General features: G+C 43.1%; 1 protein-coding gene across 1 annotated transcript; it reads left to right on the top strand.

Moving 5' to 3' along the window:
* Nucleotides 1-10,825: 10,825 nt before the first annotated feature.
* On the top strand, nucleotides 10,826-23,151 carry prokr1b (prokineticin receptor 1b). Its single transcript, XM_057342899.1, has 3 exons — nucleotides 10,826-10,946; nucleotides 11,969-12,565; nucleotides 21,219-23,151. The coding sequence occupies exons 2-3, from the start codon at nucleotides 12,093-12,095 to the stop codon at nucleotides 21,934-21,936; spliced, it is 1,191 nt and encodes a 396-aa protein (XP_057198882.1). The 5' UTR covers nucleotides 10,826-10,946; nucleotides 11,969-12,092; the 3' UTR covers nucleotides 21,937-23,151.
* The last annotated feature ends 2,467 nt before the right edge of the window (nucleotides 23,152-25,618 follow it).

The following is a 25,618-nucleotide window of genomic DNA, read 5'->3' as shown; positions in this document are numbered from 1 at the left end:
ATGAATGAGGCACGCCGTCTCCCTTTTATACCCGGATATCCGGGGGCGGAGTCCGGCATGCAAATTTCATTCACCAATTTCACTGGCCTTTTCTAAGTCGGAAGCGATTGGTTCTCAGGGACGAACCCCATCTGTCGGCTCGACACAACGTCGAGACAGACAGAAAGGGAACTGGAAATAACTCCACTTGACTGAGAATTTCCCTGCGACAGGAATCCTTCCACTTGGTAGGAAAGATGCTTGAAGACCGGAACCAGACCGCTTGGTAAGGTACACACTTGAAACCAGAAACTAGGTCACTTAACAGCGAACACTCCCTCTACAGGAAAACATCCACTTGACAGGGTAGGAGCTAGTACCCTGGAACCAGACCACAATGTAGATTCTTCACGAGGACTGGGGTTGTGATCGCTGGGTAGACACCAGAACAAAGCAGCAGAGACCCGGAAGTGCACCAATAATGGAGTCACACAAGACAAGGTGAAAACTACAAGACTGAATTTAACAAGGCAAGACTAGGTTTTAGCAAGATAACAAGAGATCAACCAAAAGGGTATTAACTCTAAAGGACTGACACGGGACAAGTGAAAACAGGGAATATGAAGGGACGGAATCAGAGAAGGAAATGAGTAGCCAGCTGTGGATAGCAGTGAAACCTAACGAGGAGCTTAACAAGGTAACAAGAGGGTGGGGTGAAGCACGCGGACTCCGAACACGTGGCGAGCTGTCAAAACAGAGTCACGTGTCCGACATAACAAAGACAGAGGACAATAAGGAAAAGAAATAGTGCTAGACCCGAGACCTGACACACAGCGCGTTGGGTGTTGCAAAATTCAATCTGGACTTGAAAATGCATTTCGATCTGGCCACGCCCCCTCCCCGGTACAGCGTCATTGTGAAATTTTATTTTCATTTTGCACTTAATCTTGCATATATGTTATTTAAAATGCATAATGAATGTGTGGCGACAGGTGTGCATTTAATCTTCATCCCATAATTCGGAGTGGGCACCATTGCTTATTAGAAGCTGTTGGGGACCAATAAGCTCACGGCGGTCTGTGATGTGTCTGGCACTCTGAGGGCTCAGTGGCCCTGCTCAGGTGAAACTGCAGGGTGAATCATCTCCATCACGGCTTTGAGGGTCTGACTGGAGATGGAGATTCTCCTCTCTGTCATAATGAATTATTATCATCACACTGGAGCAGCCTCAAGTGACTGCTCAAAGCCAAGGCTGGCAGAACTGCCCTTTCTGTTACCTTAAAAGGAAGAGTCTGCTTTTAAAATGCACATGCTCTCCTTTGACATTGTGAGAGACGTCAATGACCGGAAGCAAAGGAGAGGAGAATGAACAGAACTGTAATACTGGGTGTCTATTTATTCAACCCCCACAGGGAGATCAATGGGATTTGTGTCATTTAGAAATGACAATCCACAATGCAGAATTTTCTTGTGTCTACTACAGTTAGTTTTCACAGTGATGTGCAGAACTTTGCAGAAACGTGACAGCTGAACAGACAGCGTTTTTCAAACAGAGTAAATAAACACATTCAGGCTGCATGAATCTCTTGCAGCACACCCACAGGGCAACAGCGAAAGGCACTGTAAAAGACTGTAATAATGTCTATTTTCTGTGTGTGTGTGTGTGTGTGTGCGTGCGTGTGTGTGTGTGTGTGTGTGTGCGTGTGTGTGTGTGTGTGTACTGTAACCAAGAGGAATACTTCATTTCGTGTATCTTTATTAACTTAACTTGAAAATAGTCCTCCAGTATTTTTACAGTTTTGAGTTGGCTTGTCATGTCCCATGGCCTTGTTATATGCAAATGTGTTCATGCTATGCGCAATTCAGATAAGTTACCATATCTGGGTGTTTTTACATACACAAACATTGAAACATTTAGGGTCACATCATTGAAGTTCTTTTCATTCACTTAAACTGGAAATGAAGCTGTCAGTCCAATGAATATTATTTAGTAAAAAAGTATATCTCTGAAATAATTATAACATGATTAATGTAATAATTTTAAAGGAAAAATTACACATTTATATACAGCCGCGGAAACAATTAAGAGACCGTTTCAAAGCATCATTTCAGTTTTTATGAATTTACTATTTATGTTTAGGTAAAATTACCGTTCTTGTTTCATTCTGCGTACTACTAACTATTATTTTTACCAAATGTCCGATAAAAATATTGTTTCTATTTGCATTTATCTGCATAGAATGAGACCTGGAGAAACAGGTGAAAATAATAGAAAAGATGCTCTGTATTTTTTCAGACCTCAAATTTGGCAAAGGAAACAAGTTCATAATCACTTTTAAGCAACACAACACTGATATTTGTTGATCATTGAAAATGATAGCAGGGAGACAAACCCAGAAAAATAAAGTCCTGACAGATCCTGTAATCACACGGTTCACTACTACATTTAAAACTGTGCATATCTAATACAAAGTTGAAAGAATTAACAGACTAACACCTCTGAGAACCAGTGTGTAAAGTATTGGAGTAAATGTACTTAGTTACTTTACTTAAGTATCTTTTTGGCTACTTTGTAGTTGTACTGAGTATTAAAGATATTAGCAACTTTTACTCTCTACTTAACTACATTTTTGAACAAGTATATGTACTCTTTACTCCACTACATTTGTAATGACTAATGCAGTTACACATTACATTTTGCATGCACCTATCTTATAATTAATATTGCCATTCACAGGGCATATGAAGGTACTACAATCTTGTGGATTTTGCCACTAACTTACAAAAACTTGTCAACATGGCTTCTTTATATGAATATGAGTGCAGTATCAGGTAGATGTCAATCGCTGGCGGTTTATACACGGTTAGCCCTTACCGCTATTTCTACAGTAATATATTGGCAACACTGTTGCCAGCTAGTTACTGTAGGTCACACATCTACTAAAAGCTCTTTTTTTAAAACTAACTCTTCCTAAATGTGCTCTAAACATGTTTGCTCAAAATTTGACCATGTGGTGGGACTATTGCCATGAAGTGATGTAAACCAGTAAAAAGAATGTATAGTATTTCAATTTTCAAAAGTGCTCTCACACTATATAGACAAAATATTAACCTATAGAATGAGTCGGACACAGAGAAATGAACAATCCACATATGAATCTCAACAATGGTGACAATCAACTGAACAGCTTCATGCTGCAATGCATGCTGGGTACATAGTACAAAACTCATTCATGATTGTTGTGTCACCATTGATGAGGTTTGTATGTCAAGTGTCTAATCTGTGTCTCAATTGCAAAGAAAGATTTTCTGACAGAGATCTTTCCATTATAACATGTATCACTTTACCAAACATATCTTAATAAATCTTAAATGCTATATTATTATTATTTAATGATTGAGATTCTTTCAGATGTATCTTCAGTTACTAAGCAAACATAAAGTTGGGTTCCTGTAAAGTCCCTTTCAGTGTTATTGTATAAGTGTACATTTTAAAGCTACAAGAAAGTCAAAGAGTCCAACCAAAGCAAACACTGATCGCCATAATGGTGACTTAAAACATAATTGAACCACTATGAACTCGAGTTACAATCTCAATAAGATCTTACACAGATGACAGAAATAAAGTGAAAGTGGTGTCTGTAATATGTGAAGATGTTATTGATGTTTGTGTTTAATTCTCCTCTGGTGAAATCTTGACAGATTTATTGTGTTCATCTGTTATTTACACTGTTCATCTAAGACTGTGTGACTTAAGTGCGTTAAAGATCTTTTTAATTATTCAAACAGCCATTGCAGTAGTTTACTGTAAAACACCTACAGTAACTAGCTGGCAACAGTGTTGCCAATGTATTACTGTAGAAATGGCAGGTAAGGGCTAACAGTGTATGTGAAATGAGGACATGACTGCAGCTGGCGATGAGGCCCAAACCAGCATGTCCAGTGCAAAAAGGCATTTGACTTTTTAGATTTTACTTAACATTATTTATTTATCTGTTATATTGAAGAGACCTTTTTGAAGGACGTTTGGTTTACTTATGAGCACTTGAGCTTAAATGAGACTTGGGTGTTTGTAATAGAGACAGTAGGTTATGATGTCGACCATGATTTGTTGCAATTTTGAGGTGTTCAGTCTTATTATGATTTAAGAAAATAAATGCGATTGCTCACCTCACAAATCAACTGTTTCTAGTTTTTCACTGCTGTGTCTCTTAAGTGTTGAGGACTAGTGCTGCTTTGAGCCTACATTCAGTATGAGTAAATACTCAAGTACTGTTAAAATCAGATACTCAAGACTTTTACTGAAGTCGTTTTGGAATTGGTGACTTGTAACTTGTAATGGAGTATTTTCACTGCAAGGTATCTGTACTTTTACTTAAGTATGGTTTTCAGGTACTCTTTACACCTCTGCCAGTTTGTGACAAGTTATGGATCTTCTCAGTGATGCACGGAGTGGAAACTGAGCTCTTGTTCCAGAATATATTCCACCAATATTTGGAAGTGTATCCAAATGAGAGCTGGACTTTTCACAGTACCTTTGCCAATTACACCCAAACAGCTGCGTCGACATTCATGACACCTGAGACACAATCTCTGGTTTTCATTCTTTCACCTGAATCTACGTGTCTCATGTGTTTAGCTCCTTCGGATGTGCCAGCACGTCAATGCCAGCATCTTCGATTCCGTTCGCGATTGGCCCGTTGCCAGAAACAGCTAGCAGCTTCCTGAGTAGACTCTGATGAAGGAAACGGAAATTAAGGAAGGGTAGTGCGTTTAAAAATAACTGATAATAAGCCGGCAGACATTCAACATGCTCCAATTTCAGAGTGCTCGCACGCTGGCCCTATCGCATGTGAGTCACGACTACCGCTGAATACTACAGTGAATAGTAAAAACACATCAGCACGCATACATTCGACAACGTGATACATTGGACATTCTAGAATGTTTGATTTAGATCCCATCACAAAAAGTGTTTAAACAAGGAGTTTTAATTTTATAAAACGGATTATGTTCATGGTCTCATTCTGACAAAAATAAATGCCAACCGCTTGCAATTTCAATACTACTTGAAACCTAATAATGAATAATGTTGTCTGCACATTACTTGACTTATGGCATCACAAGCTTTCAAAGGATCAACATCAGAGATGAACTCCAGCGAGCATGAGTCTCATCCACTCGCCCTTCTCATTTGTCTGTGACTCATTGCCTTGATGCCGGATCTTATCTACCTGAAATTAAGCTGCGAACATTTCACCACTCACCTAACTGTTACGGACACTCCCATCTTAGGTCATTCAGTCTGCTACCTCAACCACACACTACATACTAAATCCACTCCACAAGTTTTTCACATTAAAGACACATTTCACGCAATAACAAGACCTTGATAAAATATAATTCCTCACACTCCCCTTGCAGCTCTGTTTTTTGACTGGTGCAAATGATTATTATTGAGTATAACTAAACCAGTATCGTTCCAAAGATATATCTGACTGCCTTAGGGGAGAAGGTACTGAGTTTATCCTTGGAAGACACTAGCTCTATTAAATGAATGATATTCTCATAAGTTACATTGTTATAGCTCTCAAGTTCTTGCCTTTTAAGTAATAAAATCAACAGAACTTTCTACAAGTCTCATATGTTATATAGAAAGACATTTCCTCTGTCTGAAAGCAACGATTAAGAATTATGTGCTATATTTCACAGTCGAATAACTCTGCTGTCCATACACCGTCCTGATATATTGTAGTCTCAAAAATTTAAGTGATGTTCATGATAAGGCTTTCCACAAAAAGCTTATGATTTTTCCTCCAAAATACAAGGACGACAAAATATTCACTATTCAAAATATTCGTTTCGCTCACTTTAGATCTAATTCTGCTCGACATTGGTTGAGTTAACTGGTGCACTTTATTCTTTGATTACTTCCCCATCTAGGAATCATATAGAGATTACCGATTCTTGTCGCCACACCACGAGAGCATCATTAAACTTCAAAAAAAAACAATCATTAGTTAAATACCCAAACTCTCAAAACATACACTTTGATATCACTTTAACATTCCTCTAAATAACAAAATAAACATACTTATTGCGCAAGCGCATTGCCACTGTTTGTGACTCCCGAACTTAACTTCCGGTACACATTCACAAACAATAGATGCCTGTAGATTATTTCATGATAACAAGTCAAAAGAAACGAGAAGAACCGTTACTTGGCTAAAGCTTGGATCTCCAATATTTTGAATTTAGCTCAGCGTTACCGAAGCTCAACTCGCAGATCAATGTACCATACGGTTTTTTATATGCGCAAACTACAACAAATTGTGTATTTAATAAAATAACATACAACAAACTTGATAAAATGTGCCTAGCGTACTTTAACACTATTCCAGGTATCCTGAAGATGATGTAATTTAGTTTACCATTGCCAAACCTAAACAAGACAGAGCAAAAATGCGCAGTAACCTGTTCATTCTCATCCCAAAAAAACGTTGTATACTCTCAACTTACTTATGGCTCCAGCAAGTCGATGCAACATACAAACCTAAAGCTAACTGTTCTCACTCAGTTCATGCAGGTCAAACACAAGAACAAGTCACAGCAACCTGTGTCCCAACAAACGGCCAAGACCTAAAAAATGGAGTCTCTGCCACTTCAAACACCTCTGCATGGTTCAAATAGAGCAACAGACCAAGGCATCGACAGAACAAAAACAGAATATACAATACGACCCGAAAATCAAGATTTAATATAAAAGGAGGATTAATCTTGCTTGCACATGTACAGAGGAATCCTGCGCATTGATTTTATAACACCAAGCCGAACCAGCTTGCTAAGAATATTCATATCTCAAGCACTGTTTTTTTTCAGGTATGTCCGTCATAAAATTCTCTCTCACTTGATTCAATTCAATTCAATTTGATTTATATAGCGCTTTTCACAATGTGCATTGTTCCAAAGCAGCTTTACAGGAGCAAATAAGAAAAACACAGAAAGGTAAAACACAGCACAGTGCATGGTGTTTATAGACCAAGCAAGATCATTATAATAAATAATATCTAATAAATAAATGAATAAATAAATAAATGCAGTCTCCCGGTGAGCAAGCCAACACTGCACTGCTCTGCTGTGGCGAGGAACCCAAACTCCAATGATGAATAATGGAGAAAAAAAAACCTCGGGAGAAACCAGGCTCAGCCGGGAGGGCCAGATCTCCTCTGACGTGTCATAGCTGCAATCAGTGACCCCGACCAAAGCCACCGAGCAACGTCCACGAAGAACAGGGAGAGCCCACGAGCCGCGACCCAGGAAGCCCCACCCGCCGAAACCGTGCAGGTCCAACCCGGTCCCATTCCGCNGATCAACAACAGACAACAGAGAAACAACCAGGGAAAAGTAGTAATGGCATAATTAACTTTATTCCTCTGTTGTCCGACATCGACCACAAAACAAGACCAACCAGACCAGACCCACACAGTCCCAACAAATGAAACGCCCCGAACCACAACCAACAAGCCCCCCCACTCCCTACAACACCCACCCAGCTACCTCCAATCAAAGTCACTGAGTGCAGCCATAACTTCAAACTGCTGTCATGTGATGTAAGTTTAGCATTAAATACCAAGTATTGAAAATTTTGCATTTATGTGATAGGTAGTCCGTCTTTGCTCTCGGTTGGGGATGGAATTGTCTGAGCTGGGCCGGCCAGATGGTTGCCTTTTTCTTGGGTGGTGATGGAATTGCCTTGGATGGAGCTGGGATGGTCAGTCAGTCCACAGGTTCTCGCAGGAGGATGGTACGGGATATCTTTAGGTTCACTATTAAAATGCCACTCTGATCACTAAGTGAACCAGGGGTATGGCCTTATTTATGAAATATTGCGTAGAAACCATCCTAAATTTGATTTTAAGGTCATTTCTCAAAGTGTGTATGTGTGATTCATAGAACGAACGTAGGCTACGCATAGAAAGCGCGTGTATGCCTCTCTATCAGATGTGAAATCTATAAATCGCGAATGATCGTGAAATTGCACACAGCTAACAGTTTCAGATCTCCACCTTTTATTGATGTCTAATTAATGTCATTGATATATAGAAGAGCACCTGTCAAGTGGCAAGAATTATTTATATTTCCAAAAACCTGCAGCACTCGGACAAGCAAAAGTACGTCTGCTCAGATCTACGTAGCACTAAGCACTGTACATCAAAGACCGTTTTATAAATATGAACGTTGCCAAGGATTTTTGTGCTTTATGATCAAATCTGTGCGTACACACGTTTTATAAATGAGGCCCCAGGACTAATTTTTTTATTATTTTTTTAGTCTGGACCAAAATAACCGAACTACAAATATGAACTAAGGTGTCATGGCTCTGCTTCATTTAGTCATGTTTTTCTTGGTCCTGTAGCAGAGTCATGACAAAGCCTTTGGTTATGTGTGGAGAGAAACATATTGTCCTTTTGACAATAATATACATTCTCTCCAGTGTCTCGTCATTGGCCCCGCTCCTCTCGTTTCCTTGTTATCTTTCCCTGAGTGTTTGATTACCCACACCTGCCCTGTGTCATTATCCCTGTCTTCCCTTTAAATACCCTCTTGTTTCTTTGTCTTGTGCTCGTGGATTGTACGTTGTACTGTGTTTTGCTATGCTCCTCGTCCTGTGGTCCTGTTCCCAGCCTTGCGTGTCGTGTCGTGTCGTGTCGTGTCGTGTTTGATTTAAGACGTTTGGTCGTGTTCTTTAGTTTAGTTTTACTGTACTTGTTTTCATTTTGCCCCCTCGTGGGAAGTCTTTTGTTTTATATATATTTCTTAGTTCTGTTTTTCCCCATTGTGGGTGTTTTGTTTTGTGTTAAATAAAATCCCTGTTAACCCCTTCATCATCGCTGTCCTGCATTTGGGTTCTTTCCACGCCTGACCGTGACATAAGGCTTGCAATGTGAACATAACGATGTGAACATAACCTAACACACTTGATTCAACTCATTAGCTCTTTTGTACGGACTGAAAGACGTGTATAATAATGTGTATAACGATGGAGACATACAGTAAAATTACTTCAGACCACATACAGGGATACATTAGCCCCTGAATCATATGTGAAACAGTGTCATAATCTAATTATGAGATAATATTAAAGTTTGATTTCAGCCATTATCTTGGCCATTGCCGTACTCAGTCAATATTGAAGATATCAAGATTTATTTTCACAGAATGTTCTTTACCTTATTAATTAATGTATGTAGACAACATTAAATCAGAAAAAATGACTTTAGCTGGGGTTTCACTGGCAGGGTCACATGTGTTAATGGTGCCTCCATATTGGGGAGGAAAAGACTGCCCTACAAACATAAACATAAACAGGAGAGCTGTGATGTTTCTGGAAAAAGCACAGTAATGTTTACATTTCTCAACCAATATCAATGGTTTATGATGTATGTTGACACATCGCAACAGTGTGTTTACCTTATGTACGTACGCGGCTACGCACCGATTGCCAACAGACATTTGACTCAGTTTCACTTACCGTGTGCGGTTCATGACCGGCATCTTTTAGCGCTGGGACGGCTCCAAATATCAGTTTCAATCGATCTCCAAATCCAGCATTATATCCACCGTTTATATAACATTCATCACCCATATGCAGTGAACAAACAAACACTGAACTTCAGTATAACAAACAAAGCACATTGATGGGTGTGCTCTTTCTCTCGCTCTTGCTGGTAGACAAGTGGGCATGCTCTTTCTCCCGCTCTTGCTGGTTGACGTGTGGATGTGCTCTTTCTCTCACTCTCGCTGGTAGCCGTGTGGGTGTGCGCTTTCTCCGGCTCTCACTGGTTGGAGTGTGGGTGTGCTTTTCCAGGAGAATTGTCCAATAAGGAACTGAGAAAGGTTGTTACGTAACAGAATTTCATGTTTGAAAAAAACTTCCCGAAACCTATACGAACCTTGTATTGAGCACAGAAATAATACGTCATAAGTCCAACTCGTTGACAAGTTGATCATGTCAAGCATGAGAAGCCAGCACATTTAACATTGCAAAGAAGTCAGAATACATGAAACAGTATTAAACCCCCCCTTTAATGACTGGCTCGTTTTACTGGAAGCAGCCATATTAAACGTTGCATTCCCTCCCCATTCATAGTAATGCAGTGGCATATCTTGTTAATATCTATTATCTTGATTACGCTGCACACATGACAACAAAACATTATCTGAGAGTGGTGTCCTATTTTCACATTTAGAATGATTAATTTTAATTACATTTAACGTATTACATTTTTGACACTCTCATCACATGTCAGACAGAGGTGTTAAAGACAGTGGCTGTTGTTACTTTTGGGTCATTATACGGTAAGCTTTCCCAGACTGCTTTGTGGCAAACAGTAGTTATTAATGTCATTTTTTTTCAGCTGAATCCGCTTCTGCAAAGAAATAAGAATTATACTCTCACAGTAGCCTATTTGCTTGATAATCTTCAAAGCTTGAATTCATTTCTAGTCTAAATCGTTGTGTGATATTATGACAAAGGTGCAAGCAAGTCCTACTATGCATAATCTATATTTTATATATTGTCTATAGTGTCCAAATGTAATTATTATGATTTAATATAAAAAATCCGAAAAACCCAACTGATCCTTTAATTAATCGAACTCTTCATTGTCCAGATATTAATGTAATATGCAAAAAAGTGGAGCGTGCTATTCATGAGATTTATAGCAACACTTGCAAGATTGTGAGAGTGCGTCATCTTCTGAACATGTGGGTGTCATCTGTGCTCGAGCACTAAACACGTCAATGTTCAGAGTTTAACATCTGCCACAAGAGGGAGAGAGAGCTGATACGAACTCAGCAGCTTAATCTTCGTGTACATCAACCTATGATAATGTAATGCTTTACAGAAATACACAAGAAATCAGAGAAAGCGACTATGGCAGAAATAACGGATGTTTTAAAAATCGGTAAGTTTATGCACAGCATACTAGATGAGAAAAAATAATGCTTTTGACCTGGGTTAAATACGTGAAATATGAAAATAAATATAAAAATCGGGATTTTAGTTGCTCTAACTAAAAAACTCTTACAATTGCTCTAACTTCGTTTGAAGTGTCTGTCATTTATCTACTTATTTTTCTTTAGTAACAATTGATAAAGTGCTCTGATTTAAGGTGAAAGAGTGAAAATTGTAGTTTTTACATTTCAAGAAACAAATAGACCTAGTTATTTTATCCGACGACATCACCTTGTTTGTTTCGTTTATGAGTAAGATTAAATGTTCTTGTTTTAGTGAGATATTTATTTGACGCATGTATAGGTAGCCTATTCTATAGCCTTCTTAAGCATGTTAATGTTTTTATAATTCTGTAATGCAATATAGTTATTGGTATATTCTCTTGAATAATTGTATCTACAGATATAACACATTTAATTGCTTCAGTCGTTATACGTTTGAAAAATAAAATGCGTGATAATTATGACCAACGTCAAATTTCATCGTTCATCATAATGGATTGTACTCCAGTGGTGTAACAATAGCCTCAGTAGCCTATTATAATGTATGCTCTTTCAGTGAACACCGATTCAGATTTAAACTCAAAATAAAGTAGGTCATATTTTCTCACGGATTTAATTTCATTACAACATGTTCTACACTTGCAGCAGAAAAATACAACGAGCAAAAATTGTTTCTTGCACACAATGTCATAGAAGTACCTCCCCCCCCCAAAGAACCTTTTGGTCAACGGGTCTTAAAAGAACTCTTTATATTGTTTACCTTTTCATAGGCTGTAGAACCTTTTTCCACTACAAAAAGTCTTTGTATTGGAAGGTTTTGGGATATTAAAGCTTCTTTAAAGAACCATATGCCTGACAAAAAACTCTAAGGAAACTTTATTTCAAAGAGTGTAATTGTTACAGTATGAAATAATATCAATGTTTGGATGATGTTGTGCAATTGTGTTTACGTTTTCTATTTCATGTTCAGTGTGTGACCTGCTTACTCTCATGGGACATGAAATCTCATTCGATTTTACAAGACGTTCACCTGAGCAAGCCTGGATCATGACCAGTAACAGCTAGAGAAAGACTCAGAAGACATCTTTTCTGAAATGGAGAACACAAACATCACTCACTTGGCGGCTGTTTTCGTGAACCCGCATAATCGAGTGCCCGTTCTTGATGTGCATGAGTCTCTAGACACAGACTTCTATGACATGGACTATGGTGTTCCCACTGATGAGATGCCTGACACCACACAGGGGTTGGCATATTTCGTGGGCACCATTGTCATCGGAGTGGTCCTCGCCTGTATCATGCTAGTGTGTGGCTTTGGCAACTTCCTTTTTATCGCCACTCTGGTCCGATACAAAAAACTCAGGAACCTTACCAATTTACTCATCGCTAACCTGGCAATCTCCGACTTCATCGTGGCTGTGGTCTGCTGCCCTTTCCTGGTGGATTACTATGTAGTCAAACAGCTCTCCTGGGATCATGGGAAGGTGTTGTGTGCCTCTGTCAACTACCTCAGGACTATGTCTCTGTATGTGTCTACAAACGCCTTACTGGCCATCGCTGTTGACAGGTTGGTTTGCTTTGGAAAATCTTTCCTCTTTGCAGTACACTGTGCTGAAGAAACAGACAGCCCGAGTCTGTTCTCTGCTGTCACTTATTTACTGGGCAAAATATTGTGTTTTTCCACATTCATTTATTATGCATCATGGTCGAAAAACAGACCACTTCAAATATTGCACCAAAATATGTTCATACTCTTTAACAAAGCATTACAGTTATTGCCTTATTACACTGGTATCCATAATCTTACACGGAGAACAAATCACTTATATATACAGAGCTGTACTTAATACAAGCATTTAATAATCATAATGCAATAATGCAAAATCCTGTAAACAAGAAAGAAACATTTGTGACCTAAATATATAAAAACTTTATTTGTGTGAGTGGATGGCCTGCTACAGTGCCTCTGATTAACAACTTCAAAGGCAAATTTCTCAATATTTTGACAACCCATACATCAATAGAATTCTTAATTATTCAGCTTTCAAATGATGTAAAAATCAAATTTTCTAAAAATTGACCCACAAGACTGATTTTGTTGTCCAGGGTCACATTTGAGATGTACTGTAATTGTTCGGCTACATCTAAGTTCTTAAACATGCAAAAATGTAATTTTAACAAATGGCCTTTCAATAAATAGTTACATTTAGTAATATTAAAAACTATAAGAACATTTTCCCATCAAGCAATGTATTTTATTAAATTGTCTGTCTTACGGGTTTACATACTTTAGAAACATTTTGCATTAATATAGTGTGTGGTGTTTATCAGCTTTCTATAACACCTCAACACAACACATTCAGAATTTATAGTCAGTGCAAACAGTTTAATAAAATAAATCTCCAAATGCCATGTATAAAAATGCAGTGTTAATGGTGACGTATGGAAGACTGTTTGAAATATTTCATTAATATTATCAGTGAATTTGAACCCACACAAGGAATAATGCAAGCAGGTTTTACTGTTGTTTTCTCAGGAATGTTTTTAAGGTGACTTAAATTAGGGAAGTCAATGAAATTAGCTTCCCTTTCTGTCGGTCTCTCGACGTTGTGTCGAACCGACAGAATGGGGTTTGTCTTGAGAACCTATCATCTTCTGAGTATATCGAAAAGGCCAATGAAAATTGGCGAATGAAATTTGCATGCTGGGCTCCTCCCCGGATGTCCGGGTATAAGAGGGAGCCGGCGTGCTCATTCATTCACCTTTTGTTCTTCAGAGCCTACGCATCTGGTGAGCTTCTCTACGATCTGGATGATCTTTCTTTCTGCTGGAATCTACGACGTGGACAGCGGATGGTCCCTTCCTGCAGTGACTCTCCCCTGGGCGTCTCGGCAGTTCCGGAGGTGTTTGAGCAAATTTTCTAAAAGAGCAAATTTCTCCAGCGTGGCATGTCCCGCTGTTCTCATGGGTGCAACACACTCATCGAGGAGGGGGACGGACACAATGCCTGCTTCCAGTACGCTGGGGCAGACGTTGTGGATACGTCCTGCCCGCACTGCGGGTGGTGACGATTCAGACGTTGCGTCACAGGTGGCTGTGTTCCCCGGGACTCAGCCACCACCTCGTTTGCTCCCCGTTCCGTGGCGGCAGGACTACGGCCCTGCCGTCCGCTATGGCAAGCAGCGAGGGTGATATGAGGATTACTGTGAGCGATAATCCGCCAGCCACGGGCTCACGGACCGTTCACACCTCGTCTCGCTCGTCTGACCGTTCCCCAGGAGACGGTCCGCCGTCTTATTCCTCAATCACGTATTCGGACACGATGCGTGATGATGAGATGTCTCTTGCAGCATCGGGGGGTGACGTACTGCCATCCGACTCCGACGATTCCTCGGGCTCCCTCCCTCGGGGGGTCGAGCCCAGGAAGAAGCGGACGTCGAAATGTCAGCCATGCTTTCCCGGGCCGCCGTGAGTGTTGGGTTGCAGTGCCCGCACTGCCTCTCCCGGCGCTCGCGGCTGGCTACATGGCGCCTCGGGTTTGAGCGCGGCTCCAAGCCGCGCCCGCCCCCAGTGCCGTGTTTACCGGAAGTGCATGAGGAACTTTGCAAGACCTGGAACGCCCCTTCCGGCACGTTTCACGTCAAACAAAGTTCTGTCACCCTCTCTTCCCTCGAGGTTGAGACAGCTGGAGGATACGTCGGTGTCCCCAGGTGGAGTTGCCGCCGCGGTGCACTCGTGCCCGTAGGTGGCGGCCACCTGGGGGGGCTCGACCTAGACTCCCGTCCAAAGCATGTGGTGTCTCGGCATCTCTGGTGTCGAGAGCTTACATTGCGGCGGACCAGGCTGCCTCCTCTCTCCACGCTATGGCTCCTGCCAGGCCAGGGCGTTGAGAGAGCTCCACGAGGGTAAGACCGACCCAGCGCTTATGCAGGAACTCCGCGCCGCCACCGACCTCGCTCTACGGGCGACCAAGGTGACCACGCGGGCCCTGGGTCGGACGATGTCCACACTTGTGGTCCATGAGAAACTCCTCTGGCCAATCCTTGCGCAGATGAGTAACGCTGAGAAGGTCCGCTTTCTCGACGTACCCGTCTCGCAAGGGGGGGCTGGTTGGTGTTACTGTGGAGGGTTCTCGACAGTAAAAAGCAGTCCTCCGTGCCGCAACTCGGCCGCCTCGGCCGTCGAGTCCCGTGCACTGTCTGCTTCCCAGCAGCCCTGGTCCTCTTCAACGCCCTCCAGTGACCTGGAGGAGACAGCGAAGAGGAGACCATCGCCCCATCAGCAGCCGCGGGCAGCGGCTGTCATGGGATCACCTCAGGGGGATCGAGGCTTCCATTGGGCCCGACCCCAGCCACAGCGCTGGTAGGTCGGATAGGGACGGTTCCTGCCCCGTCCCTCCATCTGCTGGCCCCCTCTGGGGGGCTGGCGCCCACTTACTCTCAAAAAGGAGAGTTTCCTCTCTCTCTGGGTTACCTCAGCCGCTCTCACCCTCTGCACGACGGTGAACGGCAAACTCGACGTTGCGTCATGGCAAAGCGCAATGTCGAGTATAAACACCAGCCCTCAGCACTCTCAGTCAGACAGTGCGTTGAGCTGCGCAGTCGCCAGGCAGGAAATATGGCAGAGCCGATCTCCTCCCCGGGGGGCCTCCCCTGGCAAGGAATCCGTACTGCTAGCCATCGAACCACCCTCCGCGGGGGCGATGAAGCAGATCGACCTCTAGTCCCCTGTCACAGTTCTGGGGGCCCCAGACTGTCAGGCGGGCTGAGGAAGACGATCCGTCTCGGCTACGCACGTCCGCCCAAGTTCCGGGACGTCCTTTTACCTCAGGCAGAGGCAGGGATGCCCCCGTACTTCGGGCGGAGGTCGCCTCCCTTCTGGTGAAGGGAGCGATCGAGCCCGTCCCACCGGCCGAGGTGTTCAGCGGGTTTTACAGCCCGTACTTCATTGTCCCTAAGAAAGGCGGAGGGTTGCGCCCTATCTTGGGTCTGTGTGTTCTGAACAGGCACCTACACTAGCTGCCTTTCAGGAGGGTCACGCAGAAGCGCATCCTGGCGTCCGTCAGGCGTCAGGACTGGTTCATGGCAATCGACCTGAAGGACGCGTACTTTCATGTCTCGATCCTCCCTCGACTTCGGCCGTTCCGACGGTTCGCGTTCGAGGGACGGGCATATCAGTACAGGGTCCTCCCCTTCGGTCTGTCCCTGTCTCCACGAGTCTTTACGAAGGTCGTGGAAGCCGCCCTCCTTCCCCGTTGGGAAGGAGGTGTGCGGGTACTAACTATCTCGACGACTGGCTCAAGTTTGGGCACACTCTCGAGATCTGTGGTGTACACACAGGGACCTGGTGCTCCGGCACCTAGATCGGTGGGGCCACAGGTCAACTGAGATAAGAGCAAGCTCTCCCCGGTGCAGAGCATCCTCTTTCTCGGTATGGAACTCGACTCTGTCCTCACGGGCGGCCCCGCTCTCCCCCAGGGGGGGGCGCGAGGTCTAGCGCGCACGGTCAGTGTTGAACTGCCTGAGTTCAGACAGTCAGCGGTTCCCCTGTAACAGGAGGCTCCTGGGATGGCATCCTCGGCGGGGGTGGCCCCCCCTCGGGTCGATGCATATACGACCGCTCCAACACTGGCGGCAGAGTCAAGTTCCTTGGAGAGCGTGGCACACCGGCAGCAGGCGTTGGTCACACGCTTTTCTGCCGACACACCCTAAGGGGTGCCGTGTGCAACGGGCAAGCAGTGTCGGGGCGGTGGACGGGCCCCCGCCTGCGTTGGCATTCAACTGCCTAGAGTTGTGGGTTGTGCTACTTGCATTGAGGGACTTCCTCTCGTGCAGGGAAGCACGTGCTGGTCCGGTTGGACAGCACAGCTGCTGTGGCGTATTCTTCACTCACAGCAGCTAACATGACTCGCCCGACGCCTCCTCCTCTGGAGTCAGCAGGTGATCAGCTCCCTGCGAGCCACTCACATCCCAGGCGTCCTGAACCAGACAGCCGATGCGCTCTCTCGTCAGTCGACGCCTCGCGGAGAGTGGCGACTCCATCCCCGCGCAGCCGGCTCATTTGGGGGCAGTTCGGCCAGGCACAGGTGGTCCTGTTGCCTCCCCGGACTCCACCCATTGTCCGCTTTGGTACTCCCTGTCCGAGGTACCCTCGGCACGGATGCCCTTGCGCACAGCTGGCCGCGGGACAAGCGGAAGTACGCTTCCCCCCAGTGAGCCTCATTGCACAGGTCCTGTGCAAGGCCAGGGAAGAGGAGCATCAAGTGGTACTAGTTACGCCCCTTTGGCCTAACCAGGACTTGGTTCTCGGAGCTGAGGCTCTGACAACAACTCCCCCCTGGCCGCTCCCCCTGGCGGACAGCTTCCCCAGGGGAAGGGGCACGTTACGGCATCCCAGGCAAAACCTGGTCTCCATGTCTGGACGGGACGAGGAGATCCTGAGTGACCCACCCCCGGTCCGGTTGGGACGTCACTCAGGCTAAGGGCTTCGGCCACTGGGCGGCTATACGCCCATAGGTGGCGCCTCTTCTCGTCCTGGTGCTCTTCTCACCGAGAAGACCCGCGGAGTTGCTCGGTCGGGTACGAGCTGTCCCGTACTCAAGAGAGCGGGGGAGTAACCTCTCCCCCTCCACACTGGGAATGTATGTAGCCGCTACGGCCGCTCATCATGACCCAAGTGCTGGGTAGCCTCTGGGACAGCACGGCCTGGTCATTAGGTTCCTAAGGGGCGCGAGAGGGTGACCACCTTTCCGCGCTCCGTACCCTCTTGCAAACTAGGTGGCGGGCCTCAAGAGGCACTGCTCCCTTCGAGCCTTTCGGGGTTACCGCTCTTTCTCAGTCTTGATAAAGACGGTGTTCCGCATTGCGCTCACCTCCAAGAGGGTAGGGGATCTACAAGCACTCTCCGTGTCCGCAAATTGCCTAGAACTCGGGGCCGGGATACTCACGTTATCTTGAGACCCCGCCCCGGCTACGTGCCCAAGGTTCCCACCACTCTCCCGAGAGACCAGGTGGAGAACCTGCAGGCGCTCCCCACCGGGGAGGAAGACCCCACCTGTCCGTGCTTGTCCAGTACGCGCACGGCGCCTCTGCTTGGACCGCACGCAGAGCCCAGAAGCTCTGAGCAGCTCTTTGTCTGTTTCGGAGGTCAGCAGGAGGGCTGTCTCCAAACAGAGGCTGGCGCACTGGATCGTGGATGCCCTCGTTAGGGCATACCGATCTTTTTTTCCTACCCATTGGGGGTGAGGCACACCCCTCGTGGCTGGCTCAGGGCGCCTCTCTGGCAGACATCTGCGGAGCTGCGGGTTGGGCTATGCCTAACAACTCAGTGAGGTTCTAATACCTACGCGCGGAACCGGTGTCAGCCCGCATCCTGGCAAGGTGTGGGACCGGCAGCCGGTAGGGCATACGCCTGCGGAAGCCCTTCCCCCTTCGGGGGGAGCAGTGTCGATCCCGCCTCAGTTCTTTCCCCTCGGGTAAAGAACAGGAATTCCATCCATCACTAAGCACCCTTCCAGGGGACAGGCTGGGCAGAGCAGACCCTGCCCCCTTAGGCCGGGGGAACAGTTGAGTTATCTCCCACATAGCTCTAACCGGACCTAGTGCTCCAGACGTGGTAACCCCCCCTCCGTGGGCTGTTCCGTCTGATGTATCCTCATGAATGGTTCCCACCTTGGCAACCCATGACCTCCCCAGGTGGACTCCCACCTTGCGGTTAACTCCTGCAGTCCGCACATTCCTCCCATGAGTTCTCCCCTAATGGTGAGACCATGTGGTGTCTCCACTAATTCCTCCCTACGGTAGGTAGTGGCCTCTGCAGCATTTTTCCCCAGGGGGAATAATGCTTACCCAGTGGCCCATACGGTGCCGGGCGGCTTCTCGCCATTTAGAGAATCAGGCCTCCGCCCATGACGGCCGGCGTTAGGGGGCTTCCCAACTTTTTGTGGAAAGCTCTGGGTCCCCCTTCCTCTCCACTGGAAGGTCATAATTTCGCGTTAGCGTGTTCTTCTGACTCACCCAGGCCAGTCAACGTCGCTCCGCAGAGATTGTGACGCGCTCAGTGCTGTGGCGTTTTCCATAGGAACCCCATTCTGTCGGTTCGACACAACGTCGAGAGACCGACAGAAAGGGAACGTCTTGGTTACGGATGTAACCTCGGTTCCTTGATGGAGGGAACGAGACGTTGTGTCCCTCATGCCACAACACTGGCCGCCGGGGGAGGATGCTTTAGGCTCCTCAGACCAAAGGTGAATGAATGAGCACGCCGGCTCCCTCTTATACCCGGACATCCGGGGAGGAGTCCGGCATGCAAATTTCATTCGCCAATTTTCATTGGCCTTTTCTATATACTCAGAAGATGATAGGTTCTCAAGACAAACCCCATTCTGTCGGTTCGACACAACGTCTCGTTCCCTCCATCAGGGAACCGAGGTTACATCCGTAACCGAGATGTTTTATTTTACACGTTTTGTGAGTTTTTTTCTTAAAGGTCAGCTTTAGAGAATGTATTGCTACTCTTATTATAATCCTTTTATTAAAACAGAAGTTAAAATGTCTTGACATCAGAAGCATTTTATCTTTTTAATTGAAATAGCTTTAGAAGTTCCCCAAACACTTAATTGTCATGGCTCTGCTTCATTTAGTCATGTTTTTCTTGGTCCTGTAGCAGAGTCATGGCAAAGCCTTTGGTTATGTGTGGAGAGAAACATATTATTGTCCTTTTGACAATAATATACGTTCTCTCCAGTGTCTCGTCTCTGTTCCCGCCATCACGTTTCCTCGTTATCTTTCCCTGAGTGTTTAATGTCCCACACCTGCCCCATGTCGTTATCCCTCGTTTGTCTTCCCTATATATACCCTCTTGTTTGTTTGTCCTGTGCTCGTGTAATTCGTTCAATGTGTGTGTGCGCGCGCGCTATGCCTTGTGCTATATTCAGTTCGTCTTGTCGCTCGTCCTATGTTTCCGGTATTGCCTGTTCCTGTCGTGTTGGTTTTTTCGTCTCAGTAAGTGTTTAGTTTAGTTTAGTTCAAGTGTTTTATTCAGTTTAATGTCAGTTAGTCCTCGTGCTGTACTTGTTTATGGTTTGCTTGTTCCTGTATTTTGCCCCATCGTAGGTCTTTGTGTTCTGCTTATTATTTATAATAAATATCTTGTTTTGTTAACCCCGTCACTGCCTGCCTGCGCTTGGGTTCTTCCGTATTCCTTGACACTTAATGGACACGGCCCCATTACAACAGGCCAGAATTTGTTTGAACTTCATCACACTCTTGTGTATAAGAGCCACAAGCAGATTAAAAAAGCCTTGAGGTTCCAGTCAATTGCAATGACTGTAGTGCATTAAAGGGATACTGTCCAGAACTGTTTGCTGTCCTACATTCTTCAAAATATCATCTTTTGTGTTCAACAGAACAAAACAAATGATTAAGTATTTTTTCCTACTATGGGAGTCAATGGGGGTCGAGATCTGTTTGGTTATAAGCATTCTTCCAAATATCTTTCTCTGTGTTCATCAGAACAAAGAAATTTATTTAGAACAACTCGAAGGGTAGCAAATGATGACAGTATTTTCATTTTTGGGTGAAGTATCCCTTTAATTCAAGGATTCAAAGTTATAGGACATTTCTGATCTAAAGAACTAAATGGGACAAATATAATTAGAAATAGATTAGCACTTAAAGTAAAGTGAAAGTGACCTATTAGTCAGATATGGTGACCCATACCCGAAATGTGACCTCTGCATTTAACCCATCCAGAGAATAGTGAACACACGCACTGCAAGTCGTGAACAAACGTACACCCGGAGCAGTGGGCAGCTATCGCTGCAGCGCCCGGGGAGCAAGTAGGGGTAAGGTGCCTTGCTCAAGGGCACCTCAGTCGTTACCCGCCGGCCCTGGGAATCAAACCGGCAAAGAGTCCGACTCTCTAACCATTAGGCCACGACTGCCCAAAATGAAGGACATACAAGAAAAAATAGTGTTGTTCTGGGATATTGTTAATACCATTGTGTGTAAATGAAATGCCGACAGAATGACAATCATCTTCCTTAAACAAGATGCTATCAATAATATTAACAGAGAAATGTTAACTGAACACACATTGTGCTTCAAAAGCTAAAATTCAGCATTGCAAAAGTTGCAGCAACAGTATAGTGAATCTGCCTAGTAAAGTGTCTATGGAAAAATGATCATGATACATCTAATCTAGTCATTCGTTGTGTTTAGGTATATGGCCATCGTTCACCCGTTGAGGCCGAGAATGAAGTACCAGACGGCATACTTCCTCATAACCGGTGTGTGGATCGTTCCAGTGCTCATTTCCATACCGTCTGCTTACTTTGCCTCTGCGACCAAGGTTCCTCACGGAGCCAACCACAGCAAAACCTTCTGCGCCCAGATTTGGACTGTGGACCAACAGCTATATTACCGTTCCTATTTCTTGTTCATCTTTGCCGTAGAGTTTGTCGGCCCAGTGCTCACCATGGCCATGTGCTACGTGCAAATCTCCAGGGAACTCTGGTTCAAGAGCGTTCCAGGTTTCCAGACGGAGCAGATCCGCAAGCGGCTACGCTGTCGCAGGAAGACGGTCATGGTTCTCATCGGAATTCTGACGGCTTACATCCTCTGCTGGGCTCCGTACTATGGCTACACCATCCTGCGTGATTTTCACCCAACGCTCATCTCCAGAGAGAAGAACTCTCTGGTGGCTTTCTACATCATCGAGTGCATCGCCATGAGCAACAGTATGATCAACACTTTCTGCTTCGTCAGTGTGAAGAACAACACTGTGAAGTATTTCAAGAGGATCGTCCTCCTACGATGGAAGTCCACCTACACGTCCAGAAAGACTGTGGATGAGACAGACATAAACCCCAATCTTAGTGAATGTAAAAAGGGAGCTGAACTGAGCAGTTTTCATGTCACCCACATTACAGATGATTAAAGACCACTGCTTGTACGGGTTGTGAAGGATGCATTGTTATGTGGATCGAAGGGTCTGACTTTCTTAAAAGCAACCTGTAAATGTGTGTGTGTTATCAGCCATAACTAACAATGCTGACTTCAGTGTACTGTGTTGTTTTTCTTTCTTGTCCTCATATGCATTCATTCATTCATACATCAACTTATTATTTACCATTCTACATTATTTTCTATGTCTGCTACAGTTGTTCAATCTTATATTGGGTGCTGTCTGGTCTTCACAAGCTGAATCTGTTTCTGGTCAGACGAAGTCAGACTGAGTATTGATTCGCAAATAGGATTATTTAATTAAACGCGTTATTCATTTTTTTCTATTATCATCTTGTCTCTCTATCTGCCTTGTGCTTGACAAGAAAGTTGACTTTGAATACCATACAAAGTCATTTTCCTGACTGGATCTAAATCTTGGATCTTGAGGATTTTAAAAAGATAAAATTCTGTGTCTAATGTTGTGGTTTTTCCTGTGAAATGCCATATCCATGCTTTGTTCGGAAGCGTTTTTGATCTAGCAGAAATATTTTTACTTTGGCACAAAATGAGGTCATTTTCAATCTGTTTATGGAAGAATTATATGAAAAAATATATAAGACATGATCCAAACCAGCCAGATAAGAACTGTAGCTTTGCAGGAAAAAGTATTTGAAGATCTTAAAGACAAGGGTATGCCTATGTGTATTATACAAACATGTTACTTTGAAGCAATTTACATGATTGCATCAAAAGGGATTGTACAATAAAAATATTATTTGTATTAATTTATTATTTATAGTTATTGATTATATAAAAGTATAAAAATATATAAAACAATCCAAAGGGAAAAAATAATAGAAACAATAGATGTATATTTAGTGTATTGCATATTTAGAGTGAGGAAAGTTAAACTCAACATTATCAGTGTTTTATGGGATAAACTGTTCAGAATTTTTATTTCTTTGACTATTTTTGGTAGTCATTTAGGCAAATTGGCATGTTTTTTGTGTGGCTTTTACGGAAGCAAACAGTATATAGATTTTTTTATTTTTAGCAGCTTTTATTGAAATACAGTTATGGCCTTGTTGAACCACCACTATGTGTTTTGGAAGATTTTTTTGTATTTTGTTTCTTTTTAATTATGGAATAATGAATATTTGTGTTGGCTAATACGTCTGCATGCATTCTAGCCAAATAAAGTTATCTTAAGATCCAAACAGTGTCATGTAGTCCTTGAACTTTATATTCACAATTTAAGAGGCGTATTGATCTATTTGTTGAAATATGTATGTGCCATGTCCAAAATACATGTATTTGCTTGTATTTGCAGAAAAATAGGCAAAATAACAATACGCAAGGAAAATTTGTTAATATTATTTTTTAAACAACAAAATGTTTTTTCATTGTCTGAGATGTGGTGTAGTGGTCGGTGCACCCGACATGCGTGTCCCAAACCTCCTCTCTCTCATTCATCCTGTCTGTTCTCAATCTCAATCTCAAATTTATTTATAAAGCACTGATTAAAACAACCTCAGGTTGACCAATGTGCTGTACAATACAATTTCACATACAAACAAAAAGAAACAAAAAAGACATGCAACAAAAACATCACATAGAATAAATTGAAGTAAAAATAAATCTTTTTAACTTTGATTTAAAAGTATGTACAGTTTGTGCTGATATGATATGAATGAGAAGACTGTTCCAGAGTTTAGGTGCAGCTACCGCAAAAGCCCGATCACCCCTAGATTTTAGTTTTACTTTGGAACAGTTAGTCTTTGATTTGCAGATCTGAGACTTCGTCCCGGATGATGTCCACAGAGCAGGTCAGAGAGATATGGAGGGGCAAGACCATTCAAGCATTTAAAAACTAACAAAAGCACTTTGAACTCAATTCTAGAGCGAACAGGAAGCCAATGCAAAGACATTAAAACAGTGGTTATATGTTCACGCTTTCGAACACCAGTTAAAAGTCTTGCAGCCGCATTTTGGACCATTTGAAGCTTGGATAACAAAGAGTTGTTTAAACCAACCACCTATCTTTGAAATAAGACTGAAACCAACGTAGAACATTTACTCTGAGCCCCACAACTTGCTCAAGCCGAGATAGCAAGATTTGATGGTCAACTGTATCGAAAGCAGCACTTAAATCTAACAGCACCATCACAACAGTGTCACCTGAGTCAGTAGCCAATAGAATGTCATTTAAAACTTTTACAAGCGTCTGTCTGTTCTCCACTGTCCTATATGTGAACAAAAGGCAAAAATAAAAAAGCATAAACAAAATGATGTTTTTTCTCGAAAAAAGTAATATTTGTTGGGGAAAACCTGATTTTCACTTACAGCTTTCCTTTGTCTTGGCATGCTCTCAGTCTTTCACGTTGCTGTTGGGAGACTTAATGTCACTCCTGAGGTTTCTGCATTTGTTGAAATTCAACAGGCACTGAAATGAAACAGCCGGAGTATTGTAGTACATGTAGAAATGCTGATTAATGGCAAATCTGAAATGGTGTCTTAATTTCTTTTCGAGAGCTGTATGATTTGAAGGCAGTCCATACCATTACTGTTCAGTATTGCTGCATAATCACACTGCAGTGACAGCAATGCTGGAATCTCTGTTTAAATGAAGGATAAATTCACCTGCACCTGGCACACAGCAAGGATTATGCAAAGCAGCTGTCAAAACAAATAGTCAGAACAGTAGTCTCAGACTTCTCTCAAACCTGTTCATTATCATATAATGATTCAACTATTGAGGATTAGTGCTGAATTTACTCGATGTGTTTCATGGAAACATAATTTTATTTATGATCTGCATAATAAAAACACATGATAATATTTGTCAGATTATTTGTCCCCTGGATCAATTTTGAAATTATACATTATGTATATGTAAATATATTTAAAGCATAAATTAGTGTCACTTAAATTACATTTCTATGGCCAGGTTTCACAGACAAGGCTTAAGGCAAGTCCCAGACTTAAATGAAGTTGAGCTATCTCAACTGAAAATAACTTGCCCTAACATATCGTAAAATATGTCAGTGCCATTGTTTTGTCTAAAGATGCACACAGGTAAAATTTTTTATAAAAGTGACTCAAATATCCTAATCCAACTAAGGCATAGGCCTGGTTTAAGCTAAGCATTGTCTGTGAAACCGGCCTTGATTCTAGTAAAAATAAATGGGGATGTTTCATTCCTTTTGATATATTTCAGATATGACTCTCTGCTGGCATTAAAATGAATGCAAGCTATGTAAATATATACTGTACTAAATTACTAAAAAAAATCCCACTCATATTTGAATAAAAGACACATTTTAGTGTTTTAGACATACAGGTTGGAGTACAGCGCAGCACTTAAAAAATAAAACAGAATTTCCTCATACATGAGGTGTGATGCAACAGAGGCTTCCAGTACAGACAGCTTCATTGATTATATTAAAAGCCATGTACTATTTGATTTTGCTCGTGTCTGGAGTAGACAGGATGTTACAACTGTTCAATTTTCGTCATCTTTACAGATAAACTTCAGAAAGTTGCACTCGTGAACTTTTATTCAACTTTTTAGATTGAACTTTTAACTGGTGCAGTCATGTTGTTGAGAGTCATCAAACTTAATTATGACCAATACACATTTTCCTCTGCAGTGATTTTTTTTACATCATTTATTT

This window comes from Triplophysa rosa, linkage group LG9 (assembly GCF_024868665.1).
Source record: "Triplophysa rosa linkage group LG9, Trosa_1v2, whole genome shotgun sequence".
Lineage (NCBI taxonomy): Eukaryota > Metazoa > Chordata > Actinopteri > Cypriniformes > Nemacheilidae > Triplophysa > Triplophysa rosa.
The sequence above is the reverse complement of the archived record's forward strand: the minus strand, read 5'-3'. Positions and strand labels throughout refer to the sequence as shown.